Here is a 25,821-nt window from a genome sequence, read left to right as displayed (position 1 = left end):
CATGACCAGTGTAATCAATGTCATGTCCTGCCTCCTGCACACTCTACCCAGGCGCCACCCCTCGCCTAAAATGGAGTATTTCCAGGGAGTGACAACACGTCTGTTAAGGAAAATGTCCTGTTGTGTGCTACATGTGTGAAAGGGCAACAGGTCCAACACAAATCAGGTCCAGACATTGTCCAGAGTTCATATGAGAAAACAGCTTATGTGTTGCATTTGCAACACGGTCTAAAGTTGATGTTGCACCTCGAGAAAACAGGCTTTAAAAAGTAACAATTTGGGAAAACTAACAAAATTTTGTGAACCAAAAATGTGTGCCAAAAACAACACTTTTCTTCCATTTCTTTGTTTTATCACTGCAAATCAGCTCACCCGCAATTTGGAGCCCTGTCTCGCGCATCATGGTATTACGTCATGTCTGTGTGTTTTTCGGGACAAAACATTGTTTGGAGACCAGCAAACACATCAGGTATTCCTCCTGGTGAAAGATCTTGTAGTGTGTGACTCCCTGTCGCCGCCCAGTCATGAAGTGTGAAAACCATACGACTTCAAGACTCCCGATTACAAGACAGAAAATTAAAGTAGTACAGTGTAGTCTGAACAGTACAGCGATCTGACTACTTTGAAAGTCGTGTACTGTGAACTTATCTTAAAGGTCCGGTGTGTAACATGTTTAGGTGAAAGATCTTGTAGTGTGTGACTCCCTGTCGCCGCCCAGTCATGAAGTGTGAAAACCATACGACTTCAAGACTCCCGATTACAAGACAGAAAGTTAAAGTAGTACAGTGTAGTCTGAACAGTACAGCGATCTGACTACTTTGAAAATCGTGTACTGTGAACTTATCTTAAAGGTCCGGTGTGTAACATGTTTAGGTGTTCATTATCAAAATCTGTGTTGCCCGTTCACAAACTTTTTCATGAATATTTACCACCACCATCAATTCCAAGTATTCCTTTTGGCTTTACATTTTACATTTGCATTCGCATGAACTGGGGTAGACGCTCCATATTCATGCGCCATCTTGAAATACGTTAGCTGGTAAGGGACATACAGGACATACTGCTCCGCCTTTCACGTTTTCGCTGTCACATGATAAACTCACAGGTGCTGCTAATGCTGCTAACGGGTATCGTAGCTTCAAATCAAAATTCTAAAATTTCATCCAAAAAAACAAAAAATCCAAATTTCAGGAACAGAAGTCTCCTTCTTCGCCCAGAATAAGAAAAAGGATATTGAAAAGAGCAAGAGACTGGCTTTTTGAAGCGTGAAGGCTACCGTAGCTGTAATACGTACTTTGAACTGCGTGGTGCGAGAGAGTTGATTGCGATATATGATCTCAGTGCTAGATGGGAGAAATTCCTACACACTGGACCTTTAAGCAGCAGAGACCTTTAGCGTGTCACAGCCCTGTCCTTGAGAATCACTGATCGAACCTGACCAAATCCACATATACTCACAAACAATAAGATATAAAAGCAGCACACATAATAATTGTGTATTTAAGGATGAATAGAGTGAGAGTATGAGACCAATATGTTTGATTTGCAACAAAATAGTGGCCATTGTGAAAAAGTTTAATGAGGCTCAGCGTAAATTCTTTCAGGAAGACGTCATTAACCCAATCACTACTCTTTCTTCTTAAATCAAATCAGCTGTTTAGAAGCGATACTTTCAGTTAAACCAATCAGACATGGCCACGAAATTCAAGGGCCAATCACAGCATTACAGATCTGCTTTAAATCTGTTCTCCCTGTGCTGTCAGCTGTCGTTTCAGGCAAAGCGCTCAACCCTCCACCTCCCCTGCCGCCTCCAGTTATTATGTTTCTCCCGGTTGACGGTTCCGTTGCCTCGTCTGATCTCCGGTCTCCTTCTCCGCCGCAACCAGTGTCTAGACTCCATCGGGGGGTTATGTTCCTGTTCTCTACCCCTTTAAAAATATTATTAATTCGATGGAGTCTAATCTCCAAAAGACTTTGTACATTTTATCATGCAGTTATATAATACATATTTTTGCATATCTGCAAACAAAGTCTCTCATGATTTAAATACAGATCATGCCTTTTGTAAATCCCCAGAGCACAGAGATAAGTAGCACTCCAGCTGTAATCTTCATATCAAGCTATCAGCATAATAATTGTAAAAATGTAAAGTTCTTGAAACTTAAATATCACTCACTTAATCCAACCTGGACCTGTGGCACCATGGACAGTTGGTTAGTGGACAATAAAGAACCCTTATCATACTTTTGGGGATTTTCCCCATCTTTTAGGGTGTTACATCATTTTTTGTGTATGTAATAGATGTATAAAGTACAAAAAAACTCATTACTCTCCAAATGGAGCTTTCTCTCCCACAGACAGCACTTTTTCTCAACTGTTTGAAAACTTCTCGCCCACATTCCTGTTTGAAATTCCTCAATTAGTGATGTCACTGACTGAGAAAGCCAGCCCAGTTTTTCACATGAGCTGCCCATTGGTGCATTGGAGAAAGCACAGCCCGCCCAGTGGCATGTGTGAATTTGGTTGACAAATCACAACAGAGTGGGCCAGCTGACCAATTATAGCAGAGGGCCATGAGCTCAGACAGAGTGTGTCAGACAGAGGAGCTGCAGCAATTGGCAGTATGAGAAACAAAATATGTTTTTTGAACATCAAAGCATATACACCTATTCTAGAAGATCCCAAGAGTACAAATAGGACGCTGAAAAGAAGTATAATAGGGTCTCTTTAAAGTCTGCTATGTAGTCTTTTCAGAACAATTTAAGCATGGAGGTATAGAGAACCATGCTAAAATGGCCACACAGGTATGTGTGGAACCATTCTGCATTGTTATGCATTGTGATCATCTTAAATAACAAGCAGTACTAATTTAAAGGAACCCTTATTGTTAATAGTGTTTGCTTGTACTGATGAATACCAAAGGACATTAGTCGGCCTGTTTTATTCCAAACACGAGTGGCTGCTTCAACAGCAGTGATTCAGAGGCATTTGTATTCTGCTTCCTGACCTTGCTGACTAACCAGAAAAGACAAAGGTCTTTCGCTTTCTCAGCTTCTTAGAAGAAATAAATAAAAGCTGTTATCATAAACAATGTAAGCTGTTAACAGTGAGGTGAAAATGGGCTCCATTCGCTGGCCAAAGTGCAGCTCATGCTCTAAATCAAAAAGAGATTAATTATCGAAAGCAGCAGGGAGACTAAAAGTGGCCCCAATGTTGAGTAACCATCATTCTTTCATAGAGTTACAGATGAATCACTGGGCTCTACATCTTGATGTATCACTGGCTCTGTCAGTGAACTTGTACATTATGAGGATGGATTCCTCTGAACTCATGATGGCTGTCCTCACTTCTATACCGCTTATCAACTTCCCCGTTGGTCTGGAGTGAGACTCTCTGGTTGAAGGCAATGGTAAGCAGAGCTGTAAGATGACGTAGTATTAAGAGCGTCAATGGTAGCAAGTAGTATGAAAGACCTAAAATCCACATAAAGAGGTAGGTTGGGTTGGTGGATGGGTCAAACAACACAGGACTTTCACCCAGGAGACCAGGGTTCATGTCCCGTTCTTGTGCCGCATGTCAAACGTACTGTACATCCCGACCCAGAGCCTCAAAAATTGACGCCAATAGACCCGAACAAGCCCGTCTAAATATGGCGCTCCAAAGGGCTAGACGCGAGTCCCAAGAAAGTTAATTAGTGACGGCAAGGGTCCCGTAACCAGAACGTCAAAAAGTGACACCAAGACTCCCGACCAAGCGTGTCTAAATATGACGCTAAAGGCAACTTTTTGCGTCAAAAAAACAAACGCCCAAAGGCACCTGTCCAAGCGTCGCTTTTTGACTCGATGGGAGTTTAGAATGTGTTGACTGTCTGTTGACAGGGTCAGATTTAGAGGGTCATTCGATCTTTGTTGCTTCACTCATTACTATGAATGGTTTGACTGCAATAGCAAATTACATATATAAGTATATACATTACTTTGATCTGACAAAAAAAATCTCTTTTTTAAACATAATACTCAGGATAAGTCACCGACCTCACTTGGAACACTGAAGAAAACTTTTGTTTGTGGATTATAAATAGGTACCAGGACATAGTCTGCTGTTGAATTCAGTAAATGTCCTTTTTTCCATGCTGTGAACACCACAAACTTAAACCAATTCATCCCAAAAAATCTAGAAACCTTAACAAATAACACCACAACTATCTGCATGAATAACCCTAGCAGTAAATGAAAAAGAAAATTATTTTAAATTTGGGAGAAATGGTCCATAGACAGACACAAACATCTGTGACTACCATGTTGACTAATTTACTGCCTTAAAAACCCAAAATCTGTTTACCTATTTGTTTCTTCGTTGATTCAGATTAACTGAGGTTAGCGACTAACACAAGACACTCTCAGTTTGGATCTCTGTCTCTTGTTGATGCTTGCCTGTTTTTATATTTAGACCTTATTTTTGCACGGCTAAATACTCTAATGGACCTCCATCACAGTGATTTGTGATTATAAATCTCTACTGAGTCAGAAATGAATACCACGGTTGATAGGAAGAGCCACGAATGTGTTCATTTACAACTGGATGAAGTGATATTATATCAGCCTACCTGCAGGGGCTTAACCAACATCTGGTCTGTAAAGCCAATAAGACTGAAAATGATGAAGTTGAATATAGCAACACTTTCAAGAGATGTTGTCTGTTGTAAACAGTTTATAAGCAAGACTAGGTGGAATCGTAGTATATGGCTGGACTGTGTATGGTCAATATGCTTAAATCTGGCCACATTGTTAAAGGGATAGTCAGTGGTGTCTATAATGTATAGATATTACAATTGTTATATGTAGTGGTCCCATTGATATTTGTTTATAAAGTGTGCTTGACTAGCATAGCATATCATATGACATGGTTAAGATACATCTGAGAAAAATAATTCACTGATTATCTTATTCCACTGCCAATAGTGATGGCCAAATGACGCCTCAAGAAGCTTTGTGAACTATTTTTTTTTTTTTTTTTGGGCCCACTAAAGTATTCTTTTGGTTTAAAGAAATAGGCAATTCAGTCTGCTTTCAACCCTTTGTTAAATAGAGAGCGCCATCTAGTGGGCTCAGAGAACAAAGATAATGCTGCACAAAGCTTCATGAGGTTTCATTTGACCATCACTAGTCTCGCATTGCCAGACCTTCCTCCACAGAGGAGGGTCTGGCTAGTCCACATAGAATTCTGGGATAGGAGAAAAACGTGCTCTGCTTTATTGGTATTTCTTTAAACCAATCACAATCGTCTTGGGTGGCGCTAAGCGCCGGACAGAGCCACGGTGCCTTTGCTTAATAGCCTTGGGAAGGAACTTGTTTTGGTGGAACATTTGTAAGTTCAAAAGTTGTTTTAGTCATGCAACAGAAAACTCAGATTGGACAGATAGTCTAGCTAGCTGTCTGGATTTACCCTGCAGGGATCTGAGGAGCAGTTAACCATAGTCCTCATAAATCCACCGGAGTTTAGAACGCCATCACAAAGAAAGAGGAAGTTGACGGACATCCGGCCAAAATGAGGGCCATCCGGGGGAACCTCCGGCGGCACCTGAACAATCCCGGAAATGAAGTGTCGTCAATATAGACTAGGCCTTCACTAGCTGCCAACAAAATAGTTTTATGAAACCTTGCTACTGTGGTGTTGCCATGTATGTTAATATGTATTTCAGTTTGTACACAGCAGGCTCATTGCAGCCAACTAACTACACCCTCCTGCAGAACATGGGGCAGCCTGTAGCCCTTTGAAGCTGCAGACTGAGCTAAGCCATTATCATTCTAAATGTCATCCTGTCTGGTGTTTTTTCACTCCGATGTAATCAATTCTCGCTGTAAGAATTCTAATATCATCAAAAACATCAAAGGAACACAAGGAACAGGAGTTTGGTGAAGCATGTTAGGGAGCAGCTTATCAAGGCTAAAGTATAAGGCCTCTGTGACTTATCAATGAACTCTAAACGGTGTAGCGGATTGTTCTTTCATATCAAAAAACTCCATGTAACATTTGTACAGTATAATATTCTTGTGGCAATGTAACCTCATCATAATCTGTGGCATTTGTTATTTTTTCTCTGGGATGAATTTTTCATTTAATGCCTAAAGGGACCAGCTGTGTTTATTGCAGCCATCTACTCTGTCTGTAGGATGATCAGTTGTTTTGGCAAGTGTCACAGGCTGAACTAATAAATTAACAGCAGTACTCAGACAAACCTTTAGCTCAAGAAGACAGAGACAAACCAAAGGATCCAAAAGTCTTCCAGGATCAATGACAATCTCCTTTCTTGGGGAACTGTCGGTTTCATTTCATCTCATGAAACGGAGACACAGCTTGACATTCAATTAAAAATTAAAAAAACATTGTTTGCTATGGCTAACTATGGGTGAAATATATTGGAGAAGCAAAATACTTAGTGCCTAGTCTAAACACTGCACATAAGGTACAGTATGTGACTGATGGTATTGTGTTGTCAATTATCAACGCTACTACAAGATATTCAAATTATCTTACGGCACACGCTAAATACACTTAAGTAAAGTTTTTCTTAAGTTCTCAAATGGTAGCATTGTTTAAATTGGACAAACAGACTATACAGGGCTGCCAACTCTCACACATTGATCGTGAGACTCATGCAATTGACATTTCGTAAAGAACTGTACTTTTAGTGAAGCTGTGTGAAAGGTTTTTGATGCGTCAGGCTCAAACTTCTGTTGATGTGCAGAAGAAACTGTGTAGAATAATTCATCAAAAGACATCTTTGATGTGCACATAAGCACAAGGGTCTGTGGTTGTTTTACAACTGGCTGGTTGCACAAAATACAACCAGCGGACGTGCCGTGCATGATTGGGGCTTGGAATTATTGACATTATCTCTCCACTTTGAGACTGCAAATTGGAAAATATACCTGCTGCCTTCAGTATAGTACTACCAACTGTCACGATAAACAGAGCTTCATTCGGACAAGCTGGAACTAATGCCACAATCGCTAGTTGAAAAAATCAGTATCATTCAGTTGAATAAAGTTATTGTTGATGTCACTAAAATTAACTCAATTACATATATTACCAAATTATCAAAAAGTATCATAAACCACCAAACAGAGTTCAATGAGTTATCGGTTTCAACTTTTTAAGTGAACTTCAACACAGGCTATGATGTCTAGAGGTTGGCAAGTATGCTGATCAGGCATACTTATTTATCATTGACCATGATCATTGACTTGTCTTTTCATCTATTTATATATTATTATTATATATTCAAGCATTTATAAATGCTTGAATTTGCCTTGAATTTGGCTGCTGAAGTTTTTAATGAAAATTGCAGGGGGTTGAGGAGTGATGACTCCAACCCCTGAAGTCGGTAATGTCACAGAAGGCCTACTCATAAAATGCATGACTTCACCGTTATCGACTCTCACTTCAAACTAAATTCAGAGTGTATACAACCTGTTCTGACACAACAGTCTCAATACAAAACTGCTTTCTATTACCAGATAAAATATTTTTCACTGTGTAGTGTCCATCCATTCATCCATCAATACATCTATTTTCTGCCCCGTTTCTGAGTATTGGTTACAGTGACTAGGTTTACATGCACATAATATTCTGGTTTTTGCCCTTATTCCGAAAAAGACAATATTCTGACTAAATTGTTCACATGGCAAATGAAAGTGAATAGTCTACTAATATTCCCGTTTAAGGTGGAGGACTTGTTTGACCATGTGAACGCAGCCTCTTTCTTTCAGTCCTTCAACCACCTTCCTGAAAAGGTCGACGTTGCAATGTTTGTGCATATCCAAAAACCTGTTGATATCCAAGTCTTTCATAATGTTTAAAAGTTGCTGTGTTTCCTTTCTTTTGAGAATGCATCTCTACCACAACCGTAAGCCGTTAACTGGCCAATATTTATTATATAGCATATTCCTGAATCAAATTTTGGAATATTGTCATATTCGGAATAATAGTGGAATATTAGTGTGCGTGTAAACATACTCAGTGACAGCAGGCTAACAGATCACACCTATAGACTAAAGAGTTAAAAGCCCACCGGATGCTCTTTATGAATGTATCATTGCAGTAACAAAGATTTAAAAGTTGCGCAGTGCAACCTGCAAAAGCTGAGAAATAATCAACTTTATGCAAATGTCTTCTGACATGCAGGAGCAACAACGCAGAGACAACAGGTCACGCTTGCTTGGAGTTAAGGTAGCCCAGTTGTCCTTCTGTCCAGCCACATCCTATAGCTCCTCTTGGGGGATCCAGAGGTGTTCTGGTTTTGCCCCTGGGTCTTCTCCCAGTTAATATATTCTCAAAAAAACTCCACCGGGAAGCATCCCCCTATAAACCAGCTTTCAATACGAAGGAGCAGCGGTTCTACTCTTAATTTCTAAACATTTAACCACGTCCCAAAAGCTGAGCCCAGACACTCATGAAACTAGCAAATGGCTGAAACTTTTTTATTTATTTGCATCTGCATGATGTTTTGAGTTTCAGTCATCGTTCGAAAAATAGATCAAAGTGGAACGACTGAATGGAAACATTTTTTGCAAGCCAACAGAAACTTAAAGCAGCAGAGATAGCAGCATATACTGTATATATATATGTATACATGACTGTTTTAAAGACATCCTTGATTCTCTTTGCCACTGAGGCAATTATGAGTAAAAAATTGGACTACTTTGAACTGAAATTAACACTTGATGGCTTTTTTCTTATATTCTTTCTTCTTATATACATGAAGAAGATAGTCTAGATCAAAGGCTGTTACTATCATCAAACTGTTGTGAGTAATTACCAGTCCGACAATACATTCACAGAGTTTTAGTGGTGCTCACTGTCTGGCTGGATAAATGAAGCAGCCATTAGGTTGTTGAACAGTGGCTGGAGGAGCCGTTCACAGCAGGGTCCAACTACCCTGCACTGCTGGAAATCCATAAATCCAGCCATTTGAAGGCAGAAAGATTATTGAAATGCATATTCTCTTTGCCAATTTCCCAAGGGGGGTGATTAAAATTAATCTTTAAATGTATTATTACCTAACTATCCTCTCGCCTTTCCTTTCCTTTGCACTGATGACAACAACAGACCGATAGAGACGAGAAAGGGAGGGGAAAGAGAACTGATTACTGATGAGAACAGTAAAAAAACATGATCCACACTGAAATCTTTAGCAGAGCTACATATTCTAGATGCCTTTATGTCTATCTCTATCTAATGATCTTCCTTTATCTTTTCTTAAGACAATGTCGAAATATTAGGTCTGCCTGGTACTGCAGTACATTTGCAACTGCACTGTAAAATAAAAGTATGTTGTGCCTCACTGTACTGAGAAGATATGGTCCTACACCCTATATACATTACTATAAGCAAATTATCCCATTATCCCACAATATTCCCCATTGTGTGGTGTTAAAAATAATCTGCATACAAAGAGGATTTGTACTCTGTTTCCAACAGCAGCAGGTAGCTGTTTTCTGGTAAACCCACTATACACTACCTAGTCAGCACATTTTGAGACTAGCAGGCATTTAGCAGCTATAGAGACAGATATTTTCCCCAGGAGTTGGTGGAGATGAAAACAGAGCTAAAAGGAGACCAACTTACAACGTGAGACATCGGCCCTTTAAAGGTCTAAGGGGGCTTTCACACCTGCCTCGTTTAGTTCGGTTTATTAGAGTTTGTTTGCCCGGCTGGTGCGGTTCGTGTGGGCAGGAGAGAATGCGGAAACCGCACTCGGGTGCTCCCCAAAAGCGGACCAAACAAGCATACCGAGACCTGCTTGATGAGGAGATCTCATCCAATCCAAATCCAGTCTGAGCTAATGTCTCCTGTCAGGTGTGCTATGCAAATTCAGCGATGCAGCAGAGCAGCAAACTGTAGCAGCTTGCATTGTTTTTCTCACAGAAATAGACAGCAGTCAAGCTCGCCGTCCGTCACTGGCATCTCCGTGGTCAAACAAGTCGCCGCTAAAGTTGGAGACAGACACCGGCAGAGCAGAGCGAAGTCTCTTTGACCAGAGCAGACATAGTAACGTTGCTTGCCAAACCATGTCTGATTATTTAAACGAAAGGAGCTGGTTTGACAATGGAGACGTCCGGAACACAGGACCTTCTTCCTGTATTTATTTTCTTGCTCCTACCCCAGACACTGACCAATAAGAAGAGTGAATGTTCTTGCGTGATTTGTAATGACGCATTTTGGTACGCTTGGATTTATCCAGGTGTGAAACCAAATGGAGGGGAAATCGCTCCTAGTTGACAAACTCATCAACTGATTTGGACCAGAGCAAATCAACTGTAGGTGAGAAAACGCCCTAAGTGTGCTTTCGCAACTAACCTGTTTGGTTCGGTAAAAACTAATTCTGGTGCATTTGCCTGTTTAGTGTGTTTATTTTAGAACGCGAAAGCTGTCAATTGAACTGGTGCAGAAAAGACAATCTGACCAAGACAGTCATTAAGGTGCCTCCTTTTGTCCTTTCTCTACCTGTTTTTTGTTATTCCTAACAAACAGTGATTTGATAGTAATAATAATGCTCATAATCAGTTATTTCTTTGTGACACCATACAACATAAATAAGTAACGGTGTTGGAAAGTGCTGCATGTTTTGCTTTTAGTCACCGATATTTGATTTCCCACGTGTTTACGTAGCGCAGATGATGCAGGATGACGCCCAAACTGTCCTATCAATGAGTTACCAGTCAGACTTGATGACTTCATGCTTATGTGGCACACTAAGGAATAAGCTAATTTATGTGACCAAAAAGACAAACAATGAAGACTTGGGGCCCTATCTTGCACCCGGCACAGTGCAGCACAGCGCAAAGCCCGACGCAAGTGTCTTTGCTAGTTTAAGACCGACACAGTTGTCAATTTCCTGTCCAGAAATCCACGTCGTTTAAATAGCAAATGCACCTGCGCACATCTGTGCGCCCATGGTGCGAGCTGGTCTTACAGGGAGGTGTGTTCAGGTGCATTCTTGGCGTATTGCTATCTTGAGTCAACGGAAAGTGATCGAGCCATTGACCAACAAAAACCTGGTCTAAAGTCAATAACGCAGCATTTCATTGTTATTTTAACAGAGCATTAGTAAAATGTGCCTAGGCTCGTGCACAGCGCACGCACACTATGCTTGTTACACAGACACACGCACAGGGATGCGCAACAGCACACAAACATGCAAAAGATAAAAAATTGAAATATTACAATGTGAAAATTATGATATGATCTGCTCGCGCGCTTTCACTTCATGCATGAGCAGATCAGTTTCTTCTCCTCTTCTTCCTCTCCTCTTCTCCTTCCTGCTTAGCAAGTCCACCATCATAATAGCAACGCGCCAAGGTACAAGTGCGCCTGGCTTTTAAAGGAAATGGGAGATGACACTCTGATTGGTTTATTGCATGTTACGCCTAAAACACACCTATGATTAATTAAGACGCTAAGTACAACCCTTTTGAACCATGCGCCTGGTGCACGGACCCTTTTTTCCGCCGTCAAACTAGCAAAAGTGGATTCATACACGCCCTAAACGCACCTGCGCCAGGCGCTTCACGCCGTGCGCTTAGATCGTTAAAATAGGGCCCATATTCTCCTGCGACTTCCTTAGTGCTCTGCCATTGGCTGGGTATGTTTTTTTGGGATACAACAAGACGAGAGGAGCCACAGACAGGTTGCCATATCTTATCAGATCAGGTGATGCTCACGCTTCACAGCCATCAGTGCTGGGAGGGATAAGAGGCTCCTTCAAGCATTCTTCAGCCATCCAAAAATACGCTTCACTGAGATCTAAAAAACCCACAAGCTTGCCAGCAGAAAAGCAAAAAAGATTTAGTGAGTTGATTGTAAAGGTAAAACAGTGAAAAAAGACCAAACTGGGAATGAGCAGCCAATTAAAGCTTTGCACCCTGTCTGTAAGCTCTGATAATTTGGCATGACTGTATTGAATTTGCCATCAAGGTCTTTTTTGTGACAAAAAAGCAGTAATCTGTACAGACTGTTGGCAAGCCAAAGCTCTGTGAAACAGATGAGGGATTTTTCAGGCTGCTTCACTGGAGACAACACACAGCTCAGCACTCACAGCCCAGCTTAGTGGCTTTAAAAAATACTGCTCTTTGCTTTAGTGACGTCACACTGAAGCTGTGTGACGGACTCCAGAATCTCATCAGCAGAGCTAGAGGCTGCTGTCCATCACCCTGACAAGGACACATGGGCTGTAAACACAGCAGCTGGGGTACAACTGGTTCTGCTGGCACACAGATCTGAGCCTCCTTCTGAAATGATTCATCAGTACACCAGACTGAATCCATTCATCACAGAGAATAGGTGGTGTCAATACAAAAAGCATGTCACGCAGTCTAACTTGGAAACTCTTCTGCTGCTTTCCACATTGTTAGGGGGCAAGTATACTCAATCTGAATTGCTTTCCTATCAAGTTCTCTTATTTATGTTTTTACTTTATTTAAAAAAAAAAAAAAAAAAAAGTTTTTACAATATTTCTGTCAGCTTAAAGGTAGTCTTGCATTGCCAGACCTTTCTCCACAGTGCTGCGGAGGAAGGTCTGGCTAGTCCACACAGCATTCTGGGATGGGAGAAAAACATGCTCTGGTTTATTGGCATTTCTTTAAACCAATCACAATCGTGTTGGGCGGTGCTAAGCGCCGGACGGAGCAACGGTGCCTCTGCAAAATAGCACTCGGGAAGGAAGTTGTTTTAGTCGTGCAACAGAAAACTCAGATTGGACAGATAGTCTAGACACCAGACTAGATAGTAGATAGCTATAGCTGTCTGGATTTACCCTGCAGAGATCTGAGGAGCAGTTAACCATAGTCCTCAACTTACAGCATGGCGATTCTGCTAAAAACTTTAATTTCATATGAACATTCAAAAAACATTGTTTCACTTGGGTTAACACTGAAGGTCATTGTCAAATCCAAGAAACTAATGTCCCCACATTGGAAAAAAACAAAACAATGCAAGACGTGCAGCACAAATAATTATTGTAGAAGTGAAGATGGAGGTTGCATCACAAGTGCAAAACCAAGGCTTATGGGTCAATGATACTTTACTGGTATATAGTATGTTATATTTCATATTTTTGTGGAAACAGATTCAATTTGGACCAATGGGCTTTTTTGTTGCAAAGAAATTTGGTTATTTTTTCAAATACAATTTATTACAAAATTTCTCTCCTTCTTTAATGTTATAAAACTAGGTAGTTAATTGGAAAGTACTATCTAAATTCATAGAAAGTACACAATACAACTTGGACTGTTACAAAATAAACCCTGGATAACCTTTTATTGCTGGGTAACTGAGGGGGTATTTCTTAAGATTGGTTGCCTTCTTCTTAGGATGTACTCAATTTTATCTGAGTTATTACTATCCTAAACCGGTCAAAACGACATGGTACTTTGTTGAATTGAAGAGCAATACTTGAGGTTCAACCTTGGACTTTAGCTGTAGTTTCTCTATAATTACCTCCTTATTACAAGTGGTATTTACCTAATAATGTAATATTATTAATATGTAATAATATTACATTATGTAAATGCCAGGTACTTACTTACTTACTTACTGTAAAAAGAAGGGTTACCGCTTCATTTGGCCATCACTTCACATATCCCATATACAACCACCTGTTGTGACTGAAATTCCATACTTTGGACATGTGATAAAAAGTGAACCATCTCCATGAAAACTTCTAGTCCTATAGACTACTAGGGAGAACTGTAATGTTAAGCGGGAAAACATCAGGTACCAGTGAAACCAGGAAGTCATCAGATGACGATGATGCCAAAACAACTTGCTGTGGTTTACACGTATATTAGAAACAGGATTTTACAACTTTGGAAGTTCCAAAAAAATAAAAATAAATCCACCAATAACACAGCCCCCAGCCACACAGTAAGAGCCTCAAAGGAGCAGGCAAAGAGCCGCATACGGCTCAAGAGCCACAGGTTCGCCACCCCTGGTTTAGGTGCTATGTCGGGAAAGGAAACCTGATTGAAATTTGTTAAAAATATCATAATTATTCATTAAATAAATCAACTCAAGTAAACCACTTTCTGTAAAAAAAGTAAATTTCAGTCATTTGTTTTAAAGAACAGAAATGTGAAGGACACCTGATTGGGGTTTCTTCTGTATGAAGTTAATTCTGACAGTTTGTTGTAATGAAATAGAAATACCTGGCTTCTTTTGCTGCTTTTTGATAAGTTGGCATTAGTCTATTCCAAATGTAGCCAGGTCAGTGGGTGTGTGGGTCAGAGTTATCCCTCTGGAGTGTATGCTGTGTGTGTGTGTGTGTGTGTGTGTGTGTGTGTGTGTGTGTGTGTGTGTGTGTACTGTATGTGTGTGGTGTAGAGGATTTTGTTTATGGAGTCCCTCCATGGACTGTGTGTTGACTCTCATCACCATCACTGACGCCAGGGGGATGGACTACACTTATCACAGATGAGGCTGAAAGAAAAGTCCCGTCAGCAGGTGTAAGAAGTATGTGAGGGTGTGTGTGTGTGTGTGTGTGTGTGTGTGTGTGTGTGTGTGTGTGGGTAGATGGCTTGTAGGATACCGGACCTCCATCGGGCCTCCTGCCTTGCACAGATAAGACAGGAATGCTGCTTATAAAGGAAATCAGGTGAGACGCTCCTTCAGGAGACCAAAACAAGCCGAGAGGGAAAGAACCTGAACGCCATCTCACTGCTGAGTGCTCTGAAACATCCACCCTTTGACTTCTGCTTCAATGGACTCACACATTATCACTCCTGCTGCTGCTAACCTGCTAATCCATTACATTGTTGTTCCCCTTTAACCTGGTTTCTTCTTTGGTGCAAAGATTTCACAGTCATCTCATTTGCTTTCTTGGATAGTGTGTGTGTGTGTGTGTGTGTGTGCGTGCGTGCGTGCGTGGGTGCGTGCGTGCGTGCGTGTAGTGCACCTGACTTGTGGACCCTTTCTTAAAATCAACTGGTTCAGACATTTTACAAATCTGATTTTGGACCTCAAAACTTCTATTTGTCACTGCTTTACATAATTGTACTTTATTTTGCATCCTGGTTGTCCTGATCTGTTTATCACATTGTTTTTCCATTTCGGAAAGTTTGAGCATCTTTCTATGTTCTTATGATGATGTTGCTTCCTTCTCTGTGTTGTTTTCTTTGTAAAATGAGGGGCTGCCCCTCAATGACTTTTTTTTTTTAAGATAATTGTTTTTGGGCATTGTAGGCCTTTATTTTTATAGGACAGCTGTATACATGAAAGGGGAGAGAGAAGGGAATTGACATGCAGCAAAGGGCTACAGGTCGGAGTCGAACCCGCCGCCTCTGGGTCGAGGAGTAAACCTCTCTAAATGGGCACACGCTCCACCAGGTGAGCTACCCAGGCGCCCTGTCCTGAATGATCTTTTGCGTATAAATAAAGGTTGAATGAATATATGTGTGTGTAGCATGAAGAGAGTACAACTTGCATTTTTGTTGTTGTAGACTGACATTAAATGAACCTTGAATCAGAATGGTAAAGGATTCAAAATGCTTTGTTCTTGCAGTTGTAAATAAAACATTGCGCCATGGTTGCTGAATTCATCTAAAATTGACAAAAAATGTAAAAGATTGATGTAAGCAGCAGATTGTCTCTCAACACTGTGATCGACTGCAGTTAGCAGGTCAAGTAACAGAATTTGAGGCTCGAGGCTCGATTTCTTGTCGAAATGCACCTTGCGAGTTGCAGTTGACTTCTACGTTGACCTTTTCATGTTCACAGGCTTGTAGAATCTTTTTTCTTTTTTCTTTTAATCAAAGAACCAGATATTTTCTAACACAGTTGTTAATATATCACCCTGATGATTCAACTGGGAGAGTTCCAGGCTGATCAAAGCAATGGAAGAGCTGTGAGTGACATAACATTGTCTAAGGAGAAAATGAATGGAACTTTTACATCGGGAACCAGAAATGCCTGCAGTAGCTCCTCCCACATCACAACTGAGCCTTGTTTTTTATTTTATGTTTTTATATGCTGCACTGTTCATGCAAATTCTGACATTACTAAGGGTCAGAATAGTTCTTCCATTCCTGCAACATTGACACATCTTTCCATGCATATACAGACTTTTACTGTGTTGGAAAAAAACATGAACTAGAACATGTGTGGTACCACTTAAATGTATACATTTTCTGAGAAACAAAGAGTATCCTGAAAATAACAATATACTGTATGTATGCTATGCTAACTGACTTGCAGTATACTGTATCTCTACTTCGAATCCCCTTTATTTCTAAATAACTCCACTTTATGTACAAACTACTCCTTTAAAGATTGATGCCACTTGACCTATCTCAAACATAAATATATGCACACACTTGTCTTTTGCTTTCTGAAGCACAATTACCTAGGTCTTTCTATCATTCACACATTCATATGTGTGGCTGTTTCCCACCACTGTAGGCTGGAATAAAAATAAAACTGCAATAAAAATGAAAATTTCAATTGCGAAGTCAGGCATTAATCAACTACAAAGACATTATCTAAAGAAATATAAAAACAAAATAAAAAACCTGAAACTACATGAAGTGTATTTCCTGCATTTATATAGGCCTACATTTGTATCAATGTAACAAATTACACATTATAATGAAATTAGTCAATAAGCTCTCCTGAATAAGGGTGTTAAGGCTTTCCTTTACTTAAGTCTTTTCAGTCATGGGAAACGTAACACTGCTGGCTGCATTATGATGGCTTTTTGTCATGCAGACACAGATATTTTTAACGTGAATGTTTACTTATAGCTTCATTGAGACATTTACGGAACGAGACAAAGACCAGAGCAAAGAGACCACAAAACAGCCACATCTGTTTCTGAAAATGAGAGCTATGCAAGCATAGTAGTAGGATTGAGCATCGATTCCAACGGTTCCAACTGGTAATCGTTTAAAAAATTAAGATTCGATAGGGAATTGTTTTTTTATTGGAATCGTTTGGAAAACATTGGTTTTGAATCCAATCATTGGTTCCACATTTAACACACGCTAGTTTTGGTTTCCTTAGCAGCCACTGTATTACCAGGCTTGTTGTGTTGCATTCATGGAGCACAGTAAGCAGCGCTCTTGTGTGACTTTACTCAACACATTCTCATAAACGGGTCAGTATGATATCCTACGAAATTAGGAGATCGCCGGCTGGTCACGTGACGTCGGCTGGCTACGAGCTCCATGATGCCAAGTTGCTAGTTGTATAAGATGCTTCAGAGCTTTGTGACGCCGGCTACAGACCTCCGTTGTATTAGCGGTAGTTGGTGGTTCAGTTACCCGAGAATAGGTGACTTTGAGTCGGGTACAAAGCACTGCGAGCTGCCGGGCTTTTCGGCGGACAATGTGGTTAAATTTAGTCCACAAAATATGAGCGTTTTGCCGCGACAAAAGTTAAGATTAGGCACCAAAATGACTAGTTAAGATTAAGATTTGTAAAAAGATCGTAGTTTGGATTAAAACACTCCTGTTAGGGTTAGGCTTTAGTTTTCCCCAGGAAGCGATCTCCGCTGTCTGGCTTGAAAGTCTTGTATGTTAAAGTTAAAATGTTAAAAACTCCTTTTGATGATGAAATAACTTTTTGTGCAGCACTAAATATACAAAGTTTATTATTATTACTTTATAGCTTTCTGTATTTTGTTCCATTTTAAAACATTTATCACAAAGTTGCATTTGTCAAGGAATAGCGTTTCCCAGTGATTCCTGGATTCTTTAGTCCGCCATTGTTCCCGCCAACTTAAATAAACATTTACCCAACACATTCTCACTCCCATCTCGTCAAAAAACGACGCTTGGTCAGGTGCCTTCAGAGTTTGTTATTGATGCAAAAAGTCTCCTTTAGCGTCATATTTAGCTGCGCTTGGTCGGGACTCTTGGTGTCACTATTTGACGCTCTGGGTCGGGACGTACGTTTAACTAATATGCGGCACAAGAACGGGACAGTTAGGTTTAGGAAGAGATGATGGGTGGAGTTACAAAATGTACATTTCAGTGACGCGCGGGACAAGAACGGGACATGAACCCCGGTCTCCTGGGTGAAAGTCCTGTGTTGTTTGACCCATTTACAACCCCAACCAACCTCCTTACGCAGCTTTTGGTCTTTCATACTACTCTCTACCGTTGTCTCTCTTAATACTACGTCATCTTACAGTGCCGCGGTCGAGCTGTTGCTCTGCCCTGTGCGTTCCATACAGATGCTAAAGGGTTATTTTTGCGTCGGTGTCTGACGCTGAGAGCCACTGACCAAGTGACAGTATTTGACCAGTTGGAGTAGGAGAAAGGGTTGATTAACCACCTGCTTAAGAGCGTGACAGTACCTGGGCTTCAGGAAAGGAAACGTCAATGATGACCGGCTGGCCGTGAGGCTCCCCGTTTTCCAGCCGGGAGTAGACCAGCTGGTAGCCTCGAATCTGGCCATGCTGCTTCACAGACAGGGGGGGCTTCCAGCTCACCCGGAGGGCAGTGGAGTTGAGCGCATCTGCCTCTACCTTCCTGGGTGGAGCTCCAGGCACTGCAACACAACACAGCACACAACCTCAAATTTAGGGTCTTGAGCGACAGTTTCTTTTTGTTATATCTGCATTTACCTTTTGGTTAGTCTAGCATTGCCAGACCTTCCTCCACAGCAAGGAAGGTCTGGCTAGTCCACATAGCATTCTGGGATGGGAGAAAAATGTGCTCTGGTTTATTTGCATTCCTTCAAACCAATCACAATCGTCTTGGGTGACCCTAAGCAGTTGACGTAACACATATGTCACCAAATTAATTTCCTTGTTTCTGATATGAAGACGAGACGTGTGTGACTCGAACATCTCACATTTACCAACAGCAAAAGACAAACCATTTCAGACCGTCCTGCCAACCTGTATACATCTTAACATCAATGTATGCTGTAAACGATTTGTTTTACTCTGAAGTCGCTGAAAGCTGATGCTGTTTCCTGCCGGCTCTCTGCAGCGGGCGGGGCTGCTGCTCAGTTCCCCCCGTGACTGACGCGCGCACACGCAAACACACACGGTGGATGCAGGAAAATCCGGAGATGAGACGTACACCATGACCTAAATTGAGGACAGCTACGCTCGTTATTGTAGGTGCAATGATAAGTTAAAGTCCAATAAGTACTTTATCAAACCGTATGAATGTGTGTCCCAGGCCAGGATAGGAAATGAACTAACAATGTAAAGATCAACAAGCCACTGGCAGATATGTTCAAATTTGATTTATTCAATAAATTATTATTTTTTGTCTTAAATCCACCAGCCATTTTAATATTATACCAACATTTGCAGCATCCTGAGCCTTTTTGGTAAGGGTACTAGGAAAACCCAGCCCAGAGTAGTTTTATTCTCCCCGAAACAAGTTTCATTTTATTTTTAAAGAAGTATACCAACAAAAAAAAAAAAGAATCAGGCATTTTGGGCTGCAATAATCTCAAAAAAAGGCCGTGAAATCATGGAGGGACTGATCAAGACCCGTAAGACCCGCTCCCGTTCCACCGTCTCATCTCCGCTGAATTACAATAGAAATATATTGGAATATATTCATAAGTCGCTAAGAGGGTCTTAAAAGTCGCTTAATTTAGCGAGAAAGTTGGCAAGTTGGCAACACTGCTGCAGCTTCCTGATTTTCCAAACTACGTGGAAAATCCCAGAAAATGCGTCCGTTAATCGGACACAGAATTATTTTTTATCCCCAGTGGGGACAAAAATGTATACCCCCTTCAAAGTGATCAATGCTACTTCACAAATAGCCTAGACCATATTGTAATTATATACCTGAAATAGAAGTATATTAAACAAAGTAAAGCGCTGTAACGTGAACAGTCTATAGTGCCATAGAACGATAAAAACCGAGCGGCAGTTGCTGGTTGTATTTAGCCGCTACAGAGCTCCAGGACGCCGGCTACCAGCGGCAGTTGTTTAGCCACCAATAGGTGACTGTGAGCCGGCTACAGGCACCGCCAGATGACGATCCTTTCAGGGGCTGTGGTAGTGGAGTTTAAAAAACTTAAAAAAAGAAAAAGTTAGCATCAAGCAGCGCTGACAGTTAAGTTTAGGAACCAAAACGACTAGTTCAGTTTAGAAAAAAGATCGGATTTGGATTAAAACATTCCCGAGGAACGAACAAGCGTTTCCTGGGTGAAAGTATTTCAATTTTGCCGCAAAGTGAACTCCGCTCTCCGGCTTGAAAGCACTGTGTTTCATGTTGACACCAAGTTGTGCTATTTCATTTTGAGATTATTTTCCATTGAATATTGAAGTTCATAAATAAGTGTTTTGGCATGGCTGGCTGAGTGGCTCTATATCCATGGTGGTATTGGAAGGGGGATTTAATCCTTGCATGTTTTGTTTTGTTGTGCATGATCAAAAAACATCCCCCCCTCTGCTTTTTTCACAAATCGCACCCTGCATAGACGCACACGGGTCATTAAGACTGCTTATACACTACTCTGTCTAATTTTAAAAACGCAGTCCACACTAGTGTTTCCAGGTTTTTCTAGTATTGACCTCTGTCCACAAAGAAAGACATGAGGCAACATAATCCAACATTATGCTTTTCCGTGTTTTCTGCCATATCTACAATGTTATAATGTCAGATTTACATGTTAAACGTGGCCAAAACTTACCTCTGGTTTCAACAGTTTTTGCTACTCTCGGCTTAGCCCGCCTTCTATGATTGGGCATCTGCTCCGGGCAGGAACTACTGGAGTTTTTTTTTTTTTTTTTTTAAGTGTTAAAATTGTCGCATGAAGTAAAAGATGTCATCTGTTGTTAAATTCTCCCCAATTCTGGGTCACATTACTCCTGAAACATTTCCGGTTATGTAGTATTTGGTTTAAAAGCCTTTAGGTGCAATTTTATTTCTGACTGTAGAAAGTGCTATATTCTATTAGTGTTCGCTGCTAACTATAGTAGCTGTGAGCTAACCGCAGGGAAACCTGTAATCTTACACCTTTGAAAAACCAAGCTGGTGTTTTAAGATTTATACACTCCAGAAACTGCTTTAGAAAAGAGTAGATGGTTGGGCGAGAGAAAAGATGTGTTTGCAAAATGGAACGGCTTAATGCGGCTGTTTTATAAGAGTAATATAAATAGTTCCACCCCAGTAGGATTAGATATCACATCAAAACAGTTTGAACACCCAACATGTCAGGTCAGCAGAAGATGTGCTGCATAGAAGCAAAGTTGTGTTAATCCTGTTCTCTCATATGCAATCCAGTGGTTTCTTTATCCCCATTTGGTAAGTAACATCAAGGTTTGAAACTTCTCCTGGCCTGAGGAGATAGTTAGGCCCAGCAAAGTAACAAAGTAATGTGAAGGTTGCTGGCTATCTTTGCAGGTTATACACATCAAAGCTTGTCACATGGAGCCCCAAGAGGATGCTGGGAGAAGGTTTTATTCTACTTTATAGATAAATGAGGTCACAAAGATTTCTCTAGAATGCTTGGTCAGCTTCAGAGGGAGATGGAAATGAATACAAATTTGACTTCAATAAAAAAGAAGAGGAAATATTAATGGAATTTAAGACGGACAAGGAGAGGAGCGGAAGCGTTAGAGGTTTAAATGCACTGCACCAAGAGATTAAGGCATGGAGAGAAAAGTGTTAAAGCAGCTATAAAGCAGCAAGTATGACCCAGCACAGCAGGCAAAGTAAAGCTCTGTAACTTGGTATCAGCATTATGCACTTTAGACCCATTGGAATCGTTTAACCTCATATTGTCTCAGCAAGCTTCCAGAATCAAGCTCCAGGCTTTGGAGGTAAAAAAGCGTCAATAAACTTCTGTTCTACGAATACAAAGCCATAGCCTGTGTAATGCGGAAGAAGAACAAAAGAGATTGTGTAAAAGACAACCGCAGACTAAACACATCTTTGAAGTCAGTATAGTAAGCAGGAAATATCAGCAACTTCTGGATGTTCAGTGCTACGGTAGCCTCATCGCCGTTTTACCCAGGGGTGTCGGACTGGGGGTGGAAATGGGACTGAGTACCCAGGGCCCTCATGTGAGGAGGGCCCAAAAAGATGCAAGAATGAATACCTGTGGATGCAGGGAGGGGCCCATAGAGAATACCTTTCTGAAGGGCCCAGAATTTTGTGCTACGCCCCTGACTTAGCCACTTCATTCATCTATGGCAACCGTATCACCAGAGTTTTATGTTGACACCACATTGTGCTATTTCATGTTGAAATTATTTTCCATTGGATATTGAATTTTCATGAATTTCATATCATTATAATAAAAATAAGTGTTTTGGCATACCTGACGGAGTGGCACTATATCCATGGTATTGAAAGGGGGATTTAATTATTGCATGTTTTGTTGTGCGTGATCAAAACCTAGGTCCCTGCTGGGGCGGGCTGGTCAAAGATAGGGTCCAGTCCATCAAACAACCCTCTGAATGGCCTTGTCTGGAAGGAGAATTTGTGGGCAGAGCACAGCGAAAGCTCCTACAGTCTTTGTGGAGAATGGACAGATGCCAGTCAGCGATCATAGCTCAAAGTCAAATGGGGTGCATGCAGGGAGATGGAGAGAGATGAAAAAGAGTGTGAGATTAAAATTCAGTGCGTGCGCAGAAATCAAGTGAGGTGAGAGCGGTTGAGAGAGAGAATGAAGATTGGGAGCGAAAGACAGCAGCTGGAGAGGGTTAGTGCTTTGGAGGGAGGAAGGAAACAGTGCTCCCAAAACTATTTAGACACATCGTCAACCCGGCAGCACAGAAGATCTGCCCAATCACCACAGTTTAGCGTCACTAACTCAATATCAGACCAACTGTCTCCCCTTCTGTTCCTGAGTTATGGCATTGAATAATGGCCAGAAACATTATGATGTCACAGTGAAGTTGACCTTTGACCGTTTGAGTATATGTCATCACTCTGTGTCATTTTTGTGTAAAATCTAGTCATTATTAGTGTACAAACTAGTTATGGCCCTAAACTTTTTTTGAAAGGTCACAGTGACCTTGACATTTGACTTCCAAAATCAAATCAGTTCATCCTCGGTTCCAAATGGAGGTTTGTGCCAAATTTGAAGAAATTGACTCAAGACATTGAGATATCACATGTACGAGAATGGGACGGACAGACAGAAGTATAAACGGAAGGACATACAACCCAAAACATAATGCTTTTGACCACAGGGTAGATGCTAAATTGGATCTGCTAGCCTTAGGTTAAGGCGTGGGGATTGGTTAGGGTTAGGGTAGTCTATATCCACGACGTTCCACTTCTGGGATTGTGGCGGTTCTGCTGGAAATTCCGCCGGATGTCACTCATTTCGGCTGGATGTCCATTTCCTTCCTCTTTCTTTGTGTTGGAGCTCTAAACTCTGGTGGATTTATGAGGACTATGGTTAACTGCTCCTCAGATCTCTGCAGGGTAAATCCAGACAGCTAGCTAGACTATCTGTCCAATCTGAGTTTTCTGTTGCATGAGTAAAACTACTTTTGAACGTACACGTTCCACCAAAACAAGTTCCATCCAGAGGCTATTTTGCAGAGGCACCGTGGCTCCGTCTGGCGCTCAGCGCCGCCATGACAATTGTGATTGGTTTGAAGAAATGCCAATAAACCAGAGCACGTTTTTCTCCCATCCCTGAATGCTGTGTGGACTAGCCAGACCTTCCTCTGATGTGGAGGAATAGGAAGGTCTGGCAATGCGAAACTAGGATTAGTGTAAGACTATCAGGGTAAGCCAATTGGAGGCAGAATAAAAAGGGCCACGAGACACATCCTTCGATGTCAACACTTCTAGCGGATCCGATCTAGCATCTACCAGGCCACGGCTATCGCCGGCACGGAGGCATAAAATCACATGTTAGGACCCAAGAAAGGGTGGGATCATTGTTGAGTTTTTAGTATTTCTTTAAAGAGCCCCCTATTATGCTAATTTTCAGCAGCATATTTGTACTCTCTCCTAGAATAGGTTTACATGCTTTGATGTTCAAAAACAGATTATGTTTCTCATACTGTCCATTGCTGCAGCTCCTCTGTCTGAAACACTCTGAGCTCTTGGCCCACCTTCCCGAAAAGCCCAGTCTGCTCTGATTGGTCAGCTGGCCCACTCTATTGTGATTGGTCAACCAAATTCAAACAAGCCACTTTTGGGCAGCACTTATGGAAAAACTGGGCTAGGTTTTTCAATCAATTACATCATTAATTGAGGAATTTCAAACAGGAATGTGGGCAAGGTGCTTTCAGGCAGTTGAGAAATAGTGCTGTCTGTGAGAGAGTGTTTTTTTGTACTTTATACATGTATTACAAACACAAAAAACTATATAACACAATAAAAGATGGAAAGAATCCAAAAAAGCATAATAGGGGCTCTTTAAATAATTGGGTCACAATCAAGCATTAGGTTTGGGAGGGTTAACCCTCCCAAACCTAATGCTTGATTGAAACAAAATTCGGTCAAAATAAAGTCTTCACTGTAGAAAACGTAAATGTCATAAATTGGTTACTGAACCCTTGTCATTGGAGTCATCAAATCTACCCAGCACTGACCTCCACAGTGCTTTGATGTGGGGAAGGAAACATAATTTAGACTTAATAATCCTAGAATTCTGGGAATCTGACTTTGATCTAACAAATCAATTAACAGAGAGCAGATAAGTAATAGCAATATACACATATATACAGTACATACATACATACATACATACATACATACATGCATCATCGTCTCTCTCTCTCTCTCTCTCTCTCTCTCTCTCTCTCTCTATTTCTCTCTCTCTCTCCATTTGCCCCATAATTACCATTGAGACACAGACAATTTAAACACAATAAAAGCAAGAGGTAATCAAATTAATCCAGACATTGGGCTAATATGACTAAGAGGGGAATTTAAAGGGGTTATAGAATGCAAAACCGATTTTACCTTGTCATAGTTGAATAACGACAGTTTGGTGGGTAAATAGGACATACATAGAACCTCAAAATCCCATTGACATCCCTTTCCTCTGCAAATCTTACAATTTGAAACTGCCTCTGAAAACGGGCAAATCTCAACGAAGGTAATAGTTGACGTCAACTCGGTGGCTCCTCCTTATTTGGCTCTAGTCTCTATCTTTGTCACGCCCCAACATTTACATCAAAATTAAATCAGGTAGTCTTCTGAATAGGTCGCGCAGATCTCAGAAATTGTATACATTGTTAATCTGCTATTTTATCACTAAATTCACTTCTGAGACTTTTTTATGGGAGAAATCAACTATGTAGAGGTCAAATATGGGCCGTTTTACGAAAATTGATGGCTAATTGCAAATTTTGTCCGACTGTGTGTCGGAATTCAGCGGCCGGTGCTGCCTGGGTTGCTGCCTCGCCGCCCGGCCTGTCCTACTTCACAAACCACGGCCCGCTGTGAGCTAGATGGAGCTCCGTCACGGCCGGCAGCAGGCAAGTTCTGGGTTACTGGACTACCAAAAGCCGCTGCCCTGACCGAGCTCCAGAGCCTGCAGCTCCCCTCTTCCTGCTAAATGGCTGGTGTGTGAGTGAGAGCGCGGTCAGCGAGCTTGTTACGCCCGCAATCTCTTACCACAGGTTTCATTTCATCTTATAATGGATATGTGTGTTGAGTTATTTAAACAAATGATCGGGGAAATAAGCGCCTCTTGTCCGCGAGCGAGCTCTATCACTGAGAGCTACCTTGCCTCCTCCTAACCAGACCTCTGAAATTCACAAAAATGCATTAAATTGAAATCGGACAAAAGTGTTAGCTAAGCTTTGTAAGACCTTAGGGTAGCTGTGATATACATGGCGTGACAAAATTCAAAGTGTAAATATACTATAGTTAT

At 41.1% G+C, this 25,821-nt stretch overlaps 1 protein-coding gene across 29 annotated transcripts in view; it reads right to left on the bottom strand.

Moving 5' to 3' along the window:
• ptprfa (protein tyrosine phosphatase receptor type Fa) overlaps nucleotides 1–25,821 on the bottom strand; it is a 400,117-nt gene that overhangs the window by 108,367 nt on the left and 265,929 nt on the right. For all 29 annotated transcript variants that reach the window (XM_031311904.2, XM_031311903.2, XM_031311912.2 and 26 more), the window contains one exon: nucleotides 18,353–18,546. In XM_031311904.2, coding sequence (XP_031167764.2) covers nucleotides 18,353–18,546 — 194 coding nt within the window. The remainder of the gene's footprint in view (nucleotides 1–18,352; nucleotides 18,547–25,821) is intronic.

Source organism: Sander lucioperca, chromosome 11, assembly GCF_008315115.2.
Source record: "Sander lucioperca isolate FBNREF2018 chromosome 11, SLUC_FBN_1.2, whole genome shotgun sequence".
Classification (NCBI taxonomy): domain Eukaryota; kingdom Metazoa; phylum Chordata; class Actinopteri; order Perciformes; family Percidae; genus Sander; species Sander lucioperca.
This window is presented reverse-complemented; position numbering and strand designations above follow the sequence as displayed.